The 19,372-nt window shown below is 44.5% G+C and overlaps 1 protein-coding gene across 1 annotated transcript in view; it reads left to right on the top strand.

Annotated features, from left to right (window-relative positions):
* KIAA2012 (KIAA2012 ortholog) overlaps positions 1 to 19,372 on the top strand; it is a 95,267-nt gene that overhangs the window by 70,165 nt on the left and 5,730 nt on the right. Inside the window, exons 16-20 of the mRNA XM_063115882.1 lie at positions 7,807 to 7,900; positions 9,704 to 9,881; positions 12,629 to 12,764; positions 15,632 to 16,038; positions 17,270 to 17,472. Of these exons, the coding sequence (XP_062971952.1) occupies positions 7,807 to 7,900; positions 9,704 to 9,881; positions 12,629 to 12,764; positions 15,632 to 16,038; positions 17,270 to 17,472 (1,018 nt within the window). The remainder of the gene's footprint in view (positions 1 to 7,806; positions 7,901 to 9,703; positions 9,882 to 12,628; positions 12,765 to 15,631; positions 16,039 to 17,269; positions 17,473 to 19,372) is intronic.

Genomic DNA, 19,372 nt, shown 5'->3' with positions numbered 1-19,372 from the left:
ATTGCTCACACCAGGGAAGTTCTTAAAGCACACCTTTTCGCACAGCATGGGTTTCATCTTCCAGTTGATTTCTACTTCTGAACTCCACACACATAGAAATCCTTGTGAGTAAGCCCGTAACAAGTAGGCAATTTCAGTTCTGAAAACTCCCTCCAGAGTTGTATCCAAAGAACTCATTTTATGTTAGTATTTCCCCCCCCCCTTTCCTTTTTTCTTCTTACAACAGCTCACCAAAAGAAGCACCGAGGGGGGGGGGCAACCCTAAAGATCTTAACACAGTAAATTGACTTTTCTAGTGCTACAGATATAAAGGCAAGGGCTGACTTCGCTGGAGGTTTAAAAACGCACACAGGTCCCATAGCACAATATACTCTCCTGTTTTCTAGGGCCGTGGCCAATTTTGGTCTGTTCCACTTTGGCTCGAGGGCAACATAGTTGAGATTGAGCCAGTTTGCGCAACACAGCAGCCTGCCGTGGGTCAGCCATGGTGGAGCAGTGGTGCGTGAGACTGCCATTTTGCATATCCCACTCCCAGTTGGGGTTTGTGGTTTTGTACAAACACTGCGATTGTGGATTATATGAGAGCTAAACAACCATAGAACAGACCATGGGTTTATGCGAGAATTGTTTAACCCTCACATAACCCACGCTCACTGGGTTTGTGTGACACGACAAGCCCCAAGTGGGGGGTCGGCTGCAGATGCTGTGGTTTGTCATGGGTTAAATAAACCGTGACGAGCCACACTGTGTCATGTAAACTTAGTCACTGATTGGCTGCTGGGTAGCTCTTTGGCCAGCTACACCCAGAACAATCCTGGGTTAGCTATGGCTATAGAGTACAATAGAGGTTAGGGGAGTGAGGCGCCCAGCAGCAAGCCCTGAGTAAATAAGCTTCATCACACCAGGGTTATACTGTGCAATCACTGCGAATGGCGTGCAAAGGACTCCAAAGTTTTCCAGCTTATAATCTGCTTTGACTGTGAAGTGCTCCCATGCATCCTGCTTTAATTGTGCTTCATATATAAAAGAACTGACCTATTTAACTACCTCTGTAGGAGCGAATCTTTTGTTGTTCTCTGAGCGGCCACTGGGGGCGCAGGAGAATGATTTGATATGTTTAAAGTACAAATTAAATGAATGCTTACATCTGCCTAAGTTTTAAAGATAAAGGCATCAAAATTGGCACAGTAATAGATATTAAGGAGGGCTTTAAGCATACCAAATTTGAATTGGATTGGGTCATCCATTTATTTTTTAATGATTTTTTACATTTCTCCCCTTTAACCGTTTTCCTGGTATGCAAAGGATCTTAGGAGCGCTGCCGCCCGGGGTGTGATTTAGCTAACAACAACAGCTTTATTCTATGGGGATAATTCGAGGGAAACGGATACGTGGGATGAAGCCTAATGTCTCCTCAGTAATTCACTATGTTAAAATGCAGCCAGCCCTGGAAACAGTAGCTTCAAACGTCTATGTGAAAATGCCCTTCGGGTGGAGACAGACACCCAATTTATAGAGCAAGGAGGGTAGCTCAGGGGTGCCCTCACTCCCATGTTCATTCCAAATCTACCTTCTTCTCTGGGGTCTCCAGAAAAACCATTCTGGGGGTTTCATAGTGGTTCAGTTTGAATAAAGAAAGGCCAGGGTTGGTCTACCATTAGGCAGAGTGAGGAAGCTGCCTCAGGCAACAGATGCCAGGGGCGGCAGCAGTAGTTTCCTTTAGTTTCCCCTGAGTCCTCAAAGCTACCCAGCTGCCCTCAGGCACAGTGGAGGATGTTGTTCCACCACCATTGTTGAAGTGAGTTTCTGTTGCCATTTTGGTCAGATTTTGCCCATGGAATGGGGAGAGGGCCATCTTGTCCTTTGCCTCAGGCAGCACAATGTCTTGGGCTGGCCCTGGGAAATGCTAATTCTGGGGAATACTAACTAGCTAGCACGAGGCTTGATTTGAATGGAAGAAATTCCATGTACACCAAGTTCCTCAAAGGAAGAGCATGATATAAATACAATAAATTAAATGGAAGTCTCCTACACAAACATTATTATTATTATTATTATTAATTGCATTTGTATACCGCCCCATAGCTGAAGCTATACGTACGGCCCAAATCCTGTATTTGGAGCAGCTTTGCAAGTTTCTCCAAATGTTTGTGGTTTTTTTAAAAAATGGTGAAGGATGAAGATATCAATAAATGAATGTATAATGTATAAATGTACATATGCTGCTTAGATTTTTAAAATTATTATTGTTATTGCCATCAGTGCTCCTAAGCATGGGGCAAAGCTGGAGTCAACAGTTAGCAGAGAATCTGATGTGGCCATAGTTTTAAATGTTATGTCTGTCTTATCCACAGAACAATTAGTAATTCAAGGCCTTATAACAAGCTAGCATTTATCAGTTTAAGAGTACCCATCTCTAGCAACTTTGTAAATAAAATAACGTGTATGTATTATATAAGTACTACAGCAGAGTGGGTTTTTTCACAGAAATTTACATCACATTTCCCCCCCCCCCCATATGTTTACATCACATAATTTGAATCCAAGCTAAAGCTCAACACTGTTGGGTGGATTCAGATTTAATCATCGTTAGAGCAGACCCACTGAAATCAGTGGGACATATGTGACTCACGACTAACTTAAAGTCCCATTGATTTCTGTACTTAGTATCACTAAATCTGGATTGAACCCTGTGTCATTTGGCCCCCACTGGCTTGCAGTGCTTCTGATATGAAGCAAAGTGTAGTGGTGTCTTTTTGGTTCTATATATTGCTTTATTGAAGTCCTTTTTTTGACTGGCTTCCTGCTTGAAATTCCAGAGGATCCTTCTTCCCAGTATAACAATCCAATTTCTTACCATTCTAAAGACAGAGACAAGTTACATAAGGCCTGCCTGCTGTTCCCTCTGTAACTGCTAAAATGTTTCATGTAGCATTTCCAAGATAGAGAAGGTGTGAGAATTGACTTAGCTGTGCAAAAAGGACACAGATATGACAGATGATTCCTAATGCATCTCAGATTGAGTGGATGAAATTCCCATAGTACCGTGCCTCCAAACAGTGACAAGCCATGTGGTAGCAGGCTAGACTTTGGTTGCAAATTGAATCTCAGACTGATGTAATAACTTGCCAATGACAGAAAAGAGTGTAACTAGCAGTGATTTGGCACTTGGTGGGTGGGCAAAATGGGTCACCGCCACGCTGAGAAGGTGCAAGGAGACGTGTGAAGGAAAGCCAAGTGTCAGGATGTTATAAAGAGGCCAACTTCCTTGCTTTGATTGATGATGGTCTCATCTCCAGCATTCCTGGAAATAATCAACAGTAGAATTGTATCCGTTTGCGTTGAACTCATCTATGGCATCTACAATGGAATATTCTCTTTAGAGGATTCTGTGTTAATGTGAATTACATGCATTGCGTACTCCTTGAAGGCGGAGGTCTGTGCTGCTCTCAGCATGACCCCCAGTCTAGTAAAACTAGAGTACTTAGATTTTATCTAGTTTGTTATCATTCACACAGTTCCTCAGGCAGGCCGGGATGTATGGTGTCTCAAGGCCAGTTCTTCGGATACTCCCTCAACCATGTGATTGCTGCTTCCATGTGGCAGCTTTCCACACTGCGCCAGAGATGCAGGACATAGGAACACCTCGTGACGTGGTTTCTCCCCACATCAATGCTGGTGTGAGCAATAGCCACATCATGTGCTCTTCCTATTCGCTCTCTCCATTTCCTGTGCCACCAGTGTAGCATGTAATGCAGCCATGAAAAGATGTAAACAATACAGCTAAGGTGGCGTAGGACCAACTCACAGATATGTTTCAATAAGGCAAATGTAGGATTAGCTGTCTCATTACTTCACTGCCATGCAGCTAGGGATGGCAGAGAAATCCAAAACAAACCTAAATGAATTTGGATTTCTTTCAATTCGATTCATGGATTCCACAGCGGACCAGCTCCTTCCCCCCACCCACCACCCACCCTGTCAGGCAGATTCTGTGGACTTGCAGGACATTTTTCTAACCTTTGGGAACTTTGTGCAAATTTCATTGTAGAAAAATACGCAAGATTTTTTTAAAAAAAACAACAGCCAAAAACCGAGCATTTCCCCATAGGCAAAAGCTTGAAAATGCACATTTTGGGGGGATTTGCCCATTTGCGAATTTGTGCAAATGCAGAAACAAAAAAATTCAATTCTGTCGTTGGGTGTATGATGGAATGAAGTTTGCCTGACAATCCACAAAACACAGAAGGAACGGATTTTACACAATCCGTACATCCCGACATGCAGGGCATGTCTGCCACAGGGGCCTTTTGCCTTTTTTAATAGTGATCTGGGCACCTGACAAAGCAATCAATGCACCTTCTTCATCATAGACTCAACCGCAATATGGGCTGCTACAGCTAGAATGCCCAGTTGTGTCCAGTGTCTCCCTGCTAGGGCTCATATCCCTGATGGAAACTAGCAATGACCAGGAGGCGCAACGTGTGAGGTAAGGGGCTTTCAAATGTTATATCTGCCACATGGAACATTTAGTGTATAGGCCCACTTTGGATTTAGGGTGCATCCAGGAGGTTATATCCTATTTGCTACTGGGCCAGGTTTAATGTTCTTGTACTTGTGACAAAGCCCTAAACAACTTGAGACTAGGATACCTGAGAGAGTGCCTTCTCCCCTACAAACCTGCCTGTTCACTGAGGTCATCTGAGTAGTGGTTCCATATAGACCCATCCTCCGATTGGAGTCCACCAGGAGAAGAGCCTTCAGCGTGGTAGCCCCCCCCCTCCTATGGAATTCCCTGCCTCTAGAGGTCAGGCAGGTACCAACTTCGTATTCCTTTCGGCGCCTCCTGAAAAAGTCATTATTCCAGGAAGGCTTTCCTTAATGACCAGCCACGGTTCACTGTACAGTTTGCTTCTTTTAAAATCTATTTTAAAGTGTTTTATTCTGTTTGAGACTGGTTATATAGGTGATATTTATATAGAATGTTAAACTTTTTTTTTCCGCCCAAATGTACCACCCCTTGCCTTTTTGTAAATAACTGCGGTTTGGGGCATTGGGTTGGCAGTCTCTTATCTTCTCGAGAGTTATTATTGTTGTTTTCTAATGAATTATTTGAAAGCCGCACAAACATGCTTCCTTGGGAGTAAGTCTCATTGAAGTTCTCCTTCTGAGCAGATATAAATAGGATTGTACAGTAAAGGTCTCACGTTAGTACATTCAGAGAGTGTTCCTGTTGGCATCCGGCCCACAGGGCAGAGCATTTCGATGGCAGGACGCTCCAAGAATCCAGCCCCCTGCCGGCAAAAACCTAGCAGGGAAGGAAGAACAGCAGAGGCATTTTAGCCTCTGAATTCCCTGACAATTTTTTGTGAGATGGGCCTCTGAGTCCATCTAGCTCACTCACCTTGCTATGTGCAGAGAGCAGAGAGGCCTTTCGGTATCACAGGTCTATGGCCTGTCTCCTCCCTGTCCCGTATCCAAACCACCCATTTCCATCAAGGTCGTGATGTTGGCCATAGGAGAGGAAGTTGCTGCAGAACTTTCAGTGGGACCTAGGAGTTGGGGTAGAGAAGAGACCCACAGTTGGATCACTTTCAAGGCTCGATCAGTTTCTCTGGCCATGGAGAGCGAGATCTGCTGCATCTTATGGCTCTTCAGACACTGTCTAGAGGCCACAAGAATGTGGTCTCAGGCTTTAGCCCCATACAAACATACCTGGGAGTAAAGACCATTGAGTTCAATGGGACTTACTTCTGAGTAGATAAGATTGTGCTATTAGTAGCCACAATTAGGGATGGGTGAATCTGTTAATTTTAGTTTCTCTCAGTTTCTGTTTTACCAATCTTAAATTTGGGTCATCCCAAACACTGAGTTTTTTTGAAGTTTGCACAAAAAATTGTGGCATTTTTATATGCATTTCTCCAAAAACATGTATTCATGTAGACAATTCTGCCTAATGTGCACATGTACAAGCAATCAAATGCATTTTTGAAATTTCTCTTCACTAATACACACATTGTTGTGTGGACTTTTCCATAATACACACACACACACACACACACACTTTATTGTATATGCATTTTTTAAAAAATTAGAGAACTCCATTGTAAAATTTGGAGAAGCGCAAATGTCAACAAATAGCTGAGCTTCAGTTTTCATTGAAATGTGAGTTGAGTGGATTCCCCTCCCCCATCACCAGTGGCAATCCTGAACAGCGTTTAGGAGTCCATTGAAATCTATCTGTTGGATTGTTACCAATATCTGTTCGCTTCGCATGTGAAATTTTGTCCAGCCCTTTTTTCTGCTTAAGATCCTTGGAAGAAGAGGTAGGGAGAGGGCCAATAAATGGATTGCCTTAGAATAGATTTCTTAGTGTTTGCTTAATGCAAAAGCCGAGGCCTTTCGTATCTGCTCCCTTTTTTTCCTTAGTGGCATAAATCAAGGGCAGGAGGACACTTCACATGGGTGCGCGTCTCACGCGTTCGTGGAACAAGGGCCCCCTCTGTTGGTAGGAAGTAACTGCTAATGTTTCAGTCTTAAAGGATGTTCCTTATTTATATCAGGCTGATGCCCTCCAGATGTGCTTGACTACAACACATCCCGAGCCAGCCAAGCTGGGAGTTGTAGTCCAGGAAACAGCAAAAAGGAAAGGCACTTCTGTGCCCTAAAACAGAAGAGAAAATATTCTCTGGTGCCCAGAAGAACTTTTATTACGCCCAACATATTTTGGCTGGGGTTTATGGGAGAAATTTGATTTAGACAATTTGTCTATTCTGGAAGATGCAGGGAAGATGATGGTAGTACATTTTAAAAAAACGAGCACAAATCTTGACACAAAGACTGTCAAGAAATACTTTTGTAAGCTGCCGTGAGAGTCTTTTTTGGCTGAATGGCGGCATAAAAATCCTTAAATAAAAAAATTTAAAAAATAAATATAAACTATAAAAAGATGAGCCTTCCTAAAACAGAGTATCAAACAAGGTTATTTTGGGTGATAGGGGGTTGGATCCAGATTTATGCTGGATCAACTGTGTCGATGGAAGGGGCTTCCCTGCCCTTTCATTCCCATGGCAGCCTCTCCAGCCCCCTGGCCCCTAAATGCACTACATAGTGAGTGAGGAGACCCTGCTGAATAAGGTGAGCTGTGACATGTGGGTGAGGGAGGGCAGGGGGATACTCCAAAATTGGCAGGTCCTAGATCCAATCCAGTAGAAGTTATTGTGGGTAGGATCCATGAGTTCCCAGCTGACACATTAGTTACCTTGCTTGTGTAGATGAAGAAACTAGGACAAATTCTGCCAGTGCAAGGGGTAGTGTGTGTCTGCAGATAGTACTGATGGTTAAGAATATAAGAAAAGCCCTGCTGGATCAGACCAAGGGTCCATCTAGTCCAGCACTCTGTTCACACAGTGGCCAACCAGCTGTCGACCGGGAACCCACAAGCAGGACACAGTGCAACAGCACCCTCCCACCCATGTTCCCCCAGCAACTGGTGTATATAGGCCTTACTGCCCCTGATATTGCTGTGGAGGTGGTTCAATACGACCTCATTCTGGCCCAGGCTTATGCATTGTGTCTTCTGCCAGTCCAAACACAGCCCACTAGCCATGTATTATTTGCCAGTTCTGCCCTCTCCCCTCTCATAGTGTTCGTAGCCCCAGGTAGTCTTCCAAAAAGCAAGAGCTTTATCCACCACTGGTGGACCACCATACATGGACGGTAGTCATCATTCTGCTTGGTAGATTGCCACGGCCTTTTCTAGCCTAACCTGCCAAGATGTAATTCTCCGCTCTGCCCCCTTTGCAGACACAGGAGAACAGTTGGATAACCTGTCTCCAACCTCTAGCCTCTCGCACCTGGAACCTCACCCTGCCCATTTGATGGTTGCTGCATCAGAAATGTAAGTATATAAAACTAACAGCCGCTGATTTTCCCAAGGGCTGGGCCACATCGCATGTTTTGCAAGTGCGAGAAACGAAGGTGTTTCGTTAGTTAGGCACACAGAGCTGTTGCATCAGCAGAGCTGTGAAAACATTTTCCAATTCTGGAAAGCTTGTTTTTGTGTGTGTGTGTGTTTTGTAAAAGAGATGTATGGGAGATGTCTTATGGGAATGGGCCGCAGGAAGAATACATAGTCTAAACTACTAGACAAATGTTTTCTGGTGGCCTTGTTTACCTTGGGGCTGTCTAAATGTCATCTCTGCCCCACGGTGGCTGTGAATCGGCGCTGCATCAGCTATATAACGCAGCTGCCAATTCGCAGCCACTGCAGGACAAATAGATGAAGCTCCGCATTGAAAATGTCGGGGACTTATCCCGACATTTCCCGCTGAAGCGAGGTCAGCGCGGCTCTTCCAGCATCTGTCCTTGCTCCGGCGCCAAACCAGGGGTGTTCCTGGGTGGAAGGCGACCTCTGATTGGTCACTGGAAGCCAGGCAGGGGGCTGGGCCAGCGAGCCACATGACCATCGGAAAGCCTGTGCTGCCCCCTTCATGTGGATTACCACCCTGCAGGGTTTAGGGGCAGTAAGGCACCAAAGCGGCGCCATGAAGGCAGGGCTCCTTAGCAAAATTCAGTTTTCTGTTCTAGAGAGAACGTTCTAGCTAAGGAACATCCAGCCTTTTATAGCCCAGCTTAGCAAGTGCATTTCTAAAATAAGAGATCAGCTTAAAACCGGCTGTCCAGATGTGTTGGACTGCAACTTCCATCATGCCCAGTCAGACTGTGATTAGAATCTGGGTTTGTAAAAGAAGATTATGATTCCTTTAATGCAGAGTACTGAACTCCAGGCCTGGGGGGGGGGGGGGCTTCTGTCATCCCAATCTAGCTTTTTCACATTCCTCGGATGGCCACACACCAGTTGCTGGGGAACATGGGCAGGAGGGTGCTATTGCATTCACGTCCTGCTTGTGGGTTTTACATGGGCATCTGCTTCGCCAGTGTGTGAACAGAATGGTGGAGTAGATGGCCCCTTGGACTGATCCAATATGGCTCTTCTCATGTTCTTATATTCTGAGACTAGTACTTGCATGAGAATGAGCCCTTGGTACTTCTGAAGACAGGCAAAGAGAGAGATGGGGAGATGGAGAGGTGAAGGTGAAGCACCTTCAGGTGCAGAATCTCTTCTCTCCCCCTGGGGAACTGATGTGCCTGCTTGCCTCCACTTGTGCTCTCCTTGTATATTTTTGAATAAAGCAAAGACTACAAAGACATCATCAGTCTCTGGCGCTCTCTCGCCCAGGAGATACTTAAAACTTGGCAATTCTGCCCCAGGAACTTCTTACTGCTCAGGGAATTGGGGAAGGAGCACACAACAGGACTTTTGAGCTCTTGAGATGAAAGGGGCAGAGAGTATTTTGGGGACTACATGCTTTTATTATTAACCACGGAGAAGAGTCTTGGGAGTGCCATTAAAGCCACCAGAGGAGATTTCTTCCTTGTCTTGGTAACGAGACGAGGAGAAAGGCAGCTACCTGCTGGGGCCATTACGATTACATGAGTTGTACATCAAGGGAGCTCACAGCTTGCAAGTAAACAACAGCAAAATGTAATGGGGGTGGGAGGTGTGGAGGGAAGCGCCCAAAGCTTCCATTTTGTTATCGCTGCTGCTGCTTTTCCAAGTGGGGGAAAAAAGTATTATGTGTTTGACAACTTTCTAAGACTTTATCCAGTGTATGGCTGCTGCGTAAATCCTTTTTCAAAGGGAGATTGGCTGGGAATCCGAGGGTGCTTCCCTGGACCTTCTTGAGCCCGGCAAGGAAATTAAGGAGAGCCCAAGGGTGGGCACCCATCCTTCTGCAAAGCAGTTTGGGACTGAAGAAGAAACAACCACTTTGCCAGAGAAAACCAGCAAGCAAGCTCAGGCCACCAGCGTCAACAGAGTAAGTGTTATAAATCTGGAGCCTGGTGACAAAATTCCTATTGAAACTCATGCAAAGCTGATATAGGTCCAGATTGTTGAGCGGGAGTGAGGGGAGCAGGCAAGGTGAGATGGACCACTTCTGGTGGCACATTTATTATTATTATTATTATTTATTTATTCATTCATTTGTATAGTGCCATCAATTTTCATGGTGCTTAACAGAACAAAATTTCAGGGTACCATTAACCTTCCATCGTTAGAAACACTGGCAGCATCTGTAGGTATGTTTTGTATGTGTGTATTGTGGATTAGTTATTGTGTTTTTCCGTTCATTAAAGAGAAAAAGAAGAACAAAATTGACTATGAATGTGGTATTGGAGTCAAATGTACCCCAAGAAAGCCATAAAAATAAAATACCTAGTGGGAGTTGTTAAATATAACACTGTTTTCATGCTTTTATTGAGATCTTCTTTCCATAATTATTGCACTTAAGTCACTGGGGATTCCGGGGGATTCAGAGGAAGGCAACGAGGCTGATCAGGGGTCTGGAAACAAAGCCCGATGAGGAGAGACTGAAAGAACTGGGCATGTTTAGCCTGGAGAAGAGAAGATTGAGGGGAGACATGATAGCACTCTTCAAATACTTGAAAGGTTGTCACACAGAGGAGGGCCAGGATCTCTTCTCGATCCTCCCAGAGTGCAGGACACGGACTAATGGGCTCAACGTACAGGAAGCCAGATTCTGGCTGGACATCAGGAAATCTTCCTGACTGCAAGAACAGTACGACAGTGGAACCAATTACCTAGGGAGGTCGTGGTCTCTCCCACACTGAAGGCATTCAAGAGGCAGCTGGACAGCCATCCTTTAAGGTAGATTCCTGCATTGAGCAGAGGGTTGGATTCAATGGCCTTGTACTCCCCTTCCAACTCAACTATTATATCATTCTATGATTCTATAAGTCAGTAATAACCCACAGTGCAGCTCCTAGTGAGAGTGTGACTGTGAAAAGGTGGGCCCTGAAGGCCTTTGGCAGTTCTGGAAGTAAGACGGCCTGTGTTTACATGGGTGGAATTTCCAGAAAAGGAGGCCTGAGAGAAGAATGAGAGTGAGAGTGGCCAGGAGTTGACACCCTCCCCCCAAAAAGCACCCATTGTTTAGAAATATATGAGAAATTCATCAAGTCTGAATGTTTGCATGAAGGTTTGAATGAAACTTAGCACTTTCAGACCTGCTGAACCTGTAAGCAAATCTGTGCACCAAAATCCACACTTTTTAGAATTTTGTAATCCAGTTTGCAATTCAAATATGCACACAAAAATGCATATATATTAGGGGAAATCAGACACAGAAATGCATTATACTAATAAAAACCGCTTGCAAAAACTGCTCACTCTAGAAAAAGCATGTATATTGGGGAAATGTGTACAAAAATGAGTACTAATTTTCACGTGGGCTTTTATCAACTCATTTTTCTGAGGGTAGAAACGAGCTTGCAGTCTGGGAAAAGAGAAGCCGCCATTTTCTCTCATTGCATGAGCCATAGAGACGACACCTTCCCTTTTTCTTGGTGTCAGCAGTAGCAGGCCCTAGCCGGTCTGAGGCTGTCTCTCCCCATGTCCCAGGTCAACTGACTCTGCAACTAGACTCAACCACAGTTTGCTCAACTCTCAACCTAGGGCTACTAGGAAGAAAAGTTTGGGATGTTCACGCCATTGTAAGCTGCTCAGCTTCCAAACAGTAAGGCATTTAAGCCACGGTTTTCAGAGCTTGTCCCAGGAAAGGATTGGGGACATTTGACTGAACCCATTGTGGGTGCTTCCAGACTGACTCCACCATTCTTTGCATGTGACGTCTCACGTTCATCTTCTTCTGAATTCTTTGGAGTGCCTTTAGGTGGGCAGTAAAGACTGTTTTGTTTTGTCAGGCTTTTAATGCCATGTAATTGTTTATTGGTCTTCTATTTTAATGCTGCTCTCAAATTTTATTGTATTATGGAAATGGGGAACTGTTCCTTGTGGTTTTTTGTTTTGTTTTATGAGAGGTTTTAATTATTTAAATGTAGGACTTCAAATAATTAAAGCTTCATAGGTAATACTTAAATCAAATAATTTAAGCTTCATAGGTAAAACAACAACAACCCCCCCTTTTTTTGCAGTCCCTTGAGCTATACAGAGTGGGATCGCCTCCTCCTCCTCCCTTCCCTCTCCCCCATTTGTAGGCCTCAGGCACCCACCTCTGCTGGATCATTCACCGCCTTAAGGTCTGGTGGTGCTGGTTCGTGGGCTCTTAGGCTTGGAGTTGCTTGAATTTATATACAACTGCAATGAACCCCCTTTGTGGAATTCTTCTGAACAATTTCAGGCTAAGCCCCCTGTTCTGAGACATCTAGAGAGGACTATCTAAGACAGCCTTCCTCAACCTGGGGCGCTCCAGATGTGTTGGACTGCATCTCCCAGAATGCCCCAGCCTGGAGCGCCCCAGGTTGAGGAAGGCTGATCTAAGAAGTAGATAGTCAATGAGCCATAAAACAGCAGCAAATGCTATTTAATTTATTGTGACTGTATTTTTACTGCCAGAAAAGGGGGAGGGGCACTTGTGAGATCTTCTGCCTCAGCTGCCAAAATAACTCGATGGGTGCGTGGGGAGCACCACATGCTGTTCCTCTTCAGGCAGCAAAATACCTTGGGCTGGCCCTATAATGGGCTACACTGACATCTCTTTTGTTGAACACATCCTTTGCTTCTTCTTTTTCCTTTTCCTTCTAGGCTGAAGGTGTTTTAGAGAAGAAACCAATGTCAAGACAGAAGAAACATGAATTGGTAAAAACTTCAGCTACGTCCAAAGCACAGAAAAAGAGCACCAAGAAAGATAAACGCCAAAGTCGGACAGAGTTTGTTGTAGGTATGAGTTCAGGAATACCTTGATACCAATTTGTGCCTTTAATACTCTGCCTACAACAGTCTAAGGAAAAGGCCACTTGAGTGTCTTAAGCTTGTGAGACATTTATTATTATTGTTGTTGTTGTTGTTGTTGTTATTGTTATTATTATTTATCATACTTATACCCTGCTCCTCAGTCAAAAAAGGCTCTTGGAGCGGCTTACCATTAGTTAGCAAAAAAGACAGTCCCTGCCCTCAGGCTTACAGTCTAATAAAGACATGACACACAAGGAACAGGAGTTCAGGAGGGAAGATGGAAAAGAGAAAGAGAGAGAGAGAGATTAAGTGGACCGGCAACAGGGCTGATGGGATTGTCCTGCTCCCGAAGGAAGGGAGTCCAACTGGAGCAGGCCCCGATGTTTCCTCGGCCTGCTCCTTGTCCCCTTGCTCTTTCGTCTCCCCCACAGGGCCAAGATGACAGTTTGCCCTGTGGGGGTGAGGGAAGAGTCCAACTGGAGCAGGCAAGACATTAGGGCAAGGAAAGGAAGATTTTCCTTTGTCCAAGGTAGCATCACCATCACTACCACCCAGCTTTTCTAAAGCACCAGTACCTCACTTTCTCTGAGAGCAGTTACTCTCCCTTTACTATCAGGCAAATGGATCTACTGCCAGATTAAGCAATGTAAAAAAGTTTTTCAAAGCTACCAGAACAAAGATAGGCCAGTATGAGGACTATTCTATTCTCTGGAAGTGCAGAAAAAGACAACTGGGTAAGCCAGGCCTGAAGCCTCTCCAGCTTTCTCTACCTGTCTTGGCCACGGGATAAGAAACGTCTTCAGGATTTTAAACAGATGGAAAAGGGACTCTGATATATGCATGCCCCCATTAGGAAGATAATGTGTAAAAATCCGTGCTGTGTGTTAGTAAAACAGCAATGGAGGGAAAAGTCTGAGGGGAAAATCTTTGTACCATCTGCAAACATCATGTTGTGGAAATGCTGTCATTCTGCGCTAAAAAAGAATAATCTTTATAGCATATAGACAAAGAATGTTACAATATACAAGAACATTAAAAGGGAATCATCTGTACACAACCTCACAACACTCATTTTTGTGACATAGTTGTTCACTATTATATAGGGTAACCAGATACCAAAGAGGGCAGGGCTCCTGCAGCTTGAACTGTTGTGATGAAGTAAGAATTTCACCAGGTGCTGCATGCCTACAAATGACACCGGCTGAAATTCCCTTTTCAATACAACTGTTAAAGATACAGGAGCCCTGTCCGTCTTTCCATATGTTCACCCTACTATTATACAAACATACTCTTATTTGTGCATTGACACGCCTTCACGATAGAGCAGTGCTTCCCAGACTTCGGCGAGTCAAAACACACTTCTTTTCCGAATTAAAATGGAAGATGCAGCTCACCCTTGCATCCAAAAGAAGGTATACTGTATTTCTTCGATTCTAAGACGCACACTAATTTCAGTACCACCAACAGGAAAAAAAGCTTTGATTCTAAGAAATAATAAACGCATCCGCGATTCTAAGATGTACCCCGTTTTTAGAGATGTTTATATGGGGAAAAAGTGTGTCTTAGAATTGAAGAAATACGGTACTTTCAGCGTGCAAGTGAATTTTCACTCTCTGAAGGCAGGTAATTCTGGGGTCTCTCGGCAATGAGAGTGACTCACAGTGGGAAGAAAATCTCACTATGTGTTCAGTGGGACTTTCTCACTAGTATGTTCAGGGTGCCAGTCACACCCAACACAGAGAAGCATCAGAATTACTCTCTCTAAGCAGACTGTCCACAGATCTACACCTAGAGTCAAATCATTAAGGTCTCATCATAGTATCGCTACATCCCTCTCACGCATTTATATTCTTAGGATACACAGTGACATTTGTTGAGGTATTTTGGATAATGTGGGATAAAAAGTGGGAAATAACATCATGAAAGCATTATATGGAGTGTGCAATGTGCCTCAACAGTTATCAGTGCACTTCAGTATCGCTCTGAAGCCGTAGTGTAAATCTAGCCTGTAAGGAGACTCAGCAGACAGGCATTATATCTGGTGTGCAGATATATTGGGCTTATTGGAGACATTTCATTAAGTATTTCTTGTGATGGGCTAGAAATTCACTCCTGACGTACATTTTGGGAATTACTGTAAGGGCTAATCTAAACATTACGCACAAGCACATGCAATGGTTGCCCAGTGGCCTATTTTAAATTAAAAGCTCCTTTGAGAGGCTAAAGATCAGACAAGCAGCAGAAGGACTGCTTAACGTTTCCTCCACGCATCATGGAGGAATTCGTGGTTTAATTTGTTTTTAGCTGTGTATATTTATTGTTTTATACTGTATGCTTTTATCTGTACGCCGCCCTGAGATCTTAATGATATAGGGCGGGATACAAATGTTTTAAATAAATAAATAAATATTCCCCCCACCGCTTCCTAGCCTCCCCCCACACCCATAGTTTCCCAAACAGAAGTTTGCAGGGAAAAACATAGGTTTGTGAAAAAATGATTTTCATGTTGGGTGATAAGTGCTAGGAGGAGGCAATTTGGAGGATGGAATTATTAGAGCATGGATTTCGGGCAGAGAAAGGGTTAATATGTTTTTCTTACTGCTTCTTTGCTCTCCGTTGCACCCTCCCAAAGGAGCTTTTCATTTTTAAAATGAAATTTAAATTTCATTTTCATTTTTAAATTTTCATCTTTTAAAACCATTACGCCTGCTTGTAGTTTGGCCGTGACAGAAAAAAAAGATGGCATATCTGTGACACCCAGAAGACTTTGTGCAAGAGTTGCACCAAAAAAATCTCAGGCACATCTAGAGGTATTGATTGTGTTATAACTGAACAAAATGCTTCTTTTTACAGGGAAACCAAGACAGAAAAAAGCTGTTGGAGAAACAGTTACTTCTTCCAAGCAGAAACCAGCAGGTGTCAAGAGATCAGAAACTGCTGAGGAAGAAAACCAAGAAGAAGAAAAGGAAGGAGGGGATGTTGAATTGGAGCAGATTGGTTCTCTTGCAGAAGGAGGAGGAGATGATGATGAAAAAGAAGATTTGAGAGGCCCTTCTGAACAAAGCCTCGGTTCCTCCACCCCTCTGAATGAAGAGCAGCCCTCACTGCTGAAGGACAGCCATCCTTTGACTGAAGATGTTGGCCAAACTCCTGGGTCTCCTGCAGGGCCTGCTAGTGAGACACCTCTTGATACCTGTCCAGCCGTTTCCACTGCAAATGGCTCCCAAACTGATGCAGTTCAGAGCAGTGGGCTTCCAGAGGTAAGACTCACCATGTTCAGTCAGACCCATATTTAAAGGCCTCGTTCTTGAACAATTTATGTACAATGAAGCTTATCACCAAGTGGATAGGGCTGGTTCAGGCCTGCTTTTATCTTTTTTTAAAGATAAACTGTGAACTTGTAGACTTTACGTATGATGTGTAAAGTATACACTATGGGGCTGTCTATATGCCCCGTATACCCTGTGGTGGCTGCAGAGTGGCACTGCGTAGTTTATACAATGCAGCCACCAACTCACAGGTTTATTTTCCTGAAACTGCGCAATTAAACAGTCGCTGACTTACCACGACTTTTTCATTTACTCTGAGGTCACCACCTTCTTTGCCTGCTTGTCGGTGGTGACCTCGCTTCGCATTGAGGATGGGGGCATTCCGGGGGCAAATCGAGGCCCGCAGTAGGTCAGGGGGATGCACAGGAAGGCCAGGCAGGGGGAGGGCTCAATGCACTGGATGGTCGCTGGCCAGGAGAGCCTGTACTCCTTCCTGCCATGGGGATTTGCCACTCCCACCCCGCAGCTGCAAGGCTACGGGTGTTTTGAAGGAACGAGCCGCAAACTGACACTCCCCAAGTATGCCTCTAATTCTGTGGAGAGAAATAATGAAACACTGGTCTAAGGCAGTGATGGGCCACCATTTTTGAGGTGAAGGGGTGCATTGATGCCTGAGGAAACCTGCACAGGTGTGTGGATCTGGCGGTGTGTAGAGCCAAGACATGCAGGAAATTGACACCCATGGACACACCCTTCCTCTCTAGGAGGGTCTTTTTGCCACACGATAGCTCCCTGCTGTATAATCACACCATGCGCTATCAATTCAGCAACAGCTCTACCACTTTGGCATGGAGAAGGACTTTCAGCTAAGGTAAACCCCACCTTTCTTTTATTTATTTATGTATTACATTTATATCCCGCCTTTTTTCCTCCAAAGAACCCAAGACGGTGTACATAATCCTCCTCCTCTCCATTTTTATCCTCACAACAACAACCCTGTGATGTAGGTTGGGCTGAGAGTCTGCGACCGGCCCAAAGTCGCCGAGTGAGCTTCCATGGCTGAGTGGGGATTAGAACCCGGATCTCCCGACTCCCAGCCCGACACTCTAGCCGCTACGCCACAGCCATTTGGAGGAATGCCCACAATCCATCAGATTACATTGCCAGGGCAGAGCACGCTGCTGTTTTCAGTCCTGACCCTCTTCTCCTTTTAACCATCCAGGATCTCCCTGTGAACAAAGAAGAGGAGAAACTATCGCGGGGCAGGATGATAGCAGAGAGGGCAGAGAAAAGGCGGCTGGCGGTGGAGAGGAAACGAAGGGAGCAGGAGGAGCAAAAACGGAAGGAGCAAGAGCAGCAGGAGCGCATGGAGAGAATGAAGGAAGAAATGGGACACGAACACCAGCGGAGAATTGAGGAGATGCGGTTGGTAGCAATAAATAATCGCCCAGCTTGCAATCGCCCAGCTTGCTTGACAAAGGAGAGAACTGAAACGGAAGTAATTTTGTGTGTGTGATGCTTTCACACCGTTCTCTTTCTCACCAAGCTGATGTCAAGAGATGTCCATGATTAAAGGAGGGAAGGTCTGTTCCCTCCTTTATACTGTTATACTGTTAGTTTTACCCTACCCTGTGCCTGTTTGGTGCATTCTCTTCCCCTCCTTATTGTTTTATTATGATTTTATTAGAATGTAAGCCTATGCGGCAGGGTCTTGCTATTTTATTGTTTTACTCTGTACAGCACCATGTACATTGATGGTGCTATATAAATAAATAAATTAATAATAATAATAATAATAATAATAATAATAATAAGGTCACTGTACAGTTTGCGTAGAGCAGGAGTGGGCAGAAGGTACGTGTTTTGGACTTCAACACCAGATGTTTCACTGTTGCGGAGTGGCGGCGGGTAATCCCAACAGCTGGAGGCAACGTGGGCTTTCCGGTAGCCGTTCAGTTCGCCAGGCCTGCCTCCTGCCCTCTCCCCGGCTTCCGGTGACCGATCAGGGGTCGCCATCCGCCATGGAACACCCTGCCTCTACACTGGAGGCAGGTAAGATGGCAGAAGGGCCATTGCAACCTCATTTCCACGGTAAAAGTCAGGGTAAGTGTCTGACTTTTTAAAATACACAGCTTCGCGGGAAAGCCCCACAATGGCTGCAAATTGGCGGCTGCATTGTATAACTGACACAGCGCCAATTTTCAGCCACCACGGGGCTTAGAAGACGTATAGACAACGGCCCCCAGATGTTTTGGACTTCATCTTCCAGAAGCCCCTGCCAATGTAGCCAAATGGCAGGAATGCTGGGAGCTGAAGTCCAAAACATCAGGATAGATCTACTTTCTGTCTACCTCTGGCATCAATATCAGTGTAATTATAGCAGAAAACCAGAAGTGGTAATGTATACTTATTTAGAAATTTTAAGAGAGGTCTACGGTGGAACCCTTTTTGTGCTGGACTTTTCCCCAAGTTGTATCACTTTGTGCCTCGTCACTTCATGACGCTTGTATTGCGTTAGAAGTTGTCAGGTGAGCCCTGCTGGCTTAGGTCTTTTTAAAAACAATTGTTTCATGCAAGCACAGCCACAAAGGTCTGCATTTCTTTAATCAGAGAAAAGATTTTTAACAGAACAGCAGGATAAAGCCCACCTTATGCTCCCCTCCACCAACCCCTCTGTAAACCATCACAAAAGCCTATATGTCCTTTTCCCCATTGTGATGCCTCAAGTACAGTTTCCTTTTGCCCTGCTTGTAGCCTGCATTATCAACACCACTAAAGACAATGGGATTTAATTCTGAGGAGACATGCATAATAATCATGTTGTCAATTTTTGAGGCAAGGAAATGAAACAAAAAAAGGAGAATAATTCTGAAAGCTTGAAAAGATTTTCCAATATATTTTTTTCAGAGGAGGCAGGGAGCTTCTCTAAATGGGTGATTTATAGCATGCATTTGAATGGCCACTCGTGGAAGTTTGAGGGTCTTTTAAATGATGTTGTGAACAACCAGGACGTCTGCCGCAGCAACCGTTGCAAATTTCTCCATGAAAAGAACCACTTTTAAAGTGGCAAAATCCTAAAAAGAGAGAGATCTTTCACTAATAGATGGTGTTGTCTCAATTGAAGTGAACAGAGGGGAAGTATTCAATTCAAACCATGTAGTTGCCCCTTAACCATGCGATTAAGCCCTTAACAATCATGCCAAAAAACTGGAAGCACAAACGGCCCAAGTAAGCAATGCAATTTCCCCTTAATGTAAAGATGCCCAGGGAGAAAGGGGAAGCAGCATTGATCTGTTTCACTGGGCAAGGCAAAGACAGAGAGAGA

This window comes from Elgaria multicarinata, chromosome 2, assembly GCF_023053635.1.
Source record: "Elgaria multicarinata webbii isolate HBS135686 ecotype San Diego chromosome 2, rElgMul1.1.pri, whole genome shotgun sequence".
Taxonomy (NCBI): Eukaryota; Metazoa; Chordata; class Lepidosauria; order Squamata; family Anguidae; genus Elgaria; species Elgaria multicarinata.
The sequence above is the reverse complement of the archived record's forward strand: the minus strand, read 5'-3'. Positions and strand labels throughout refer to the sequence as shown.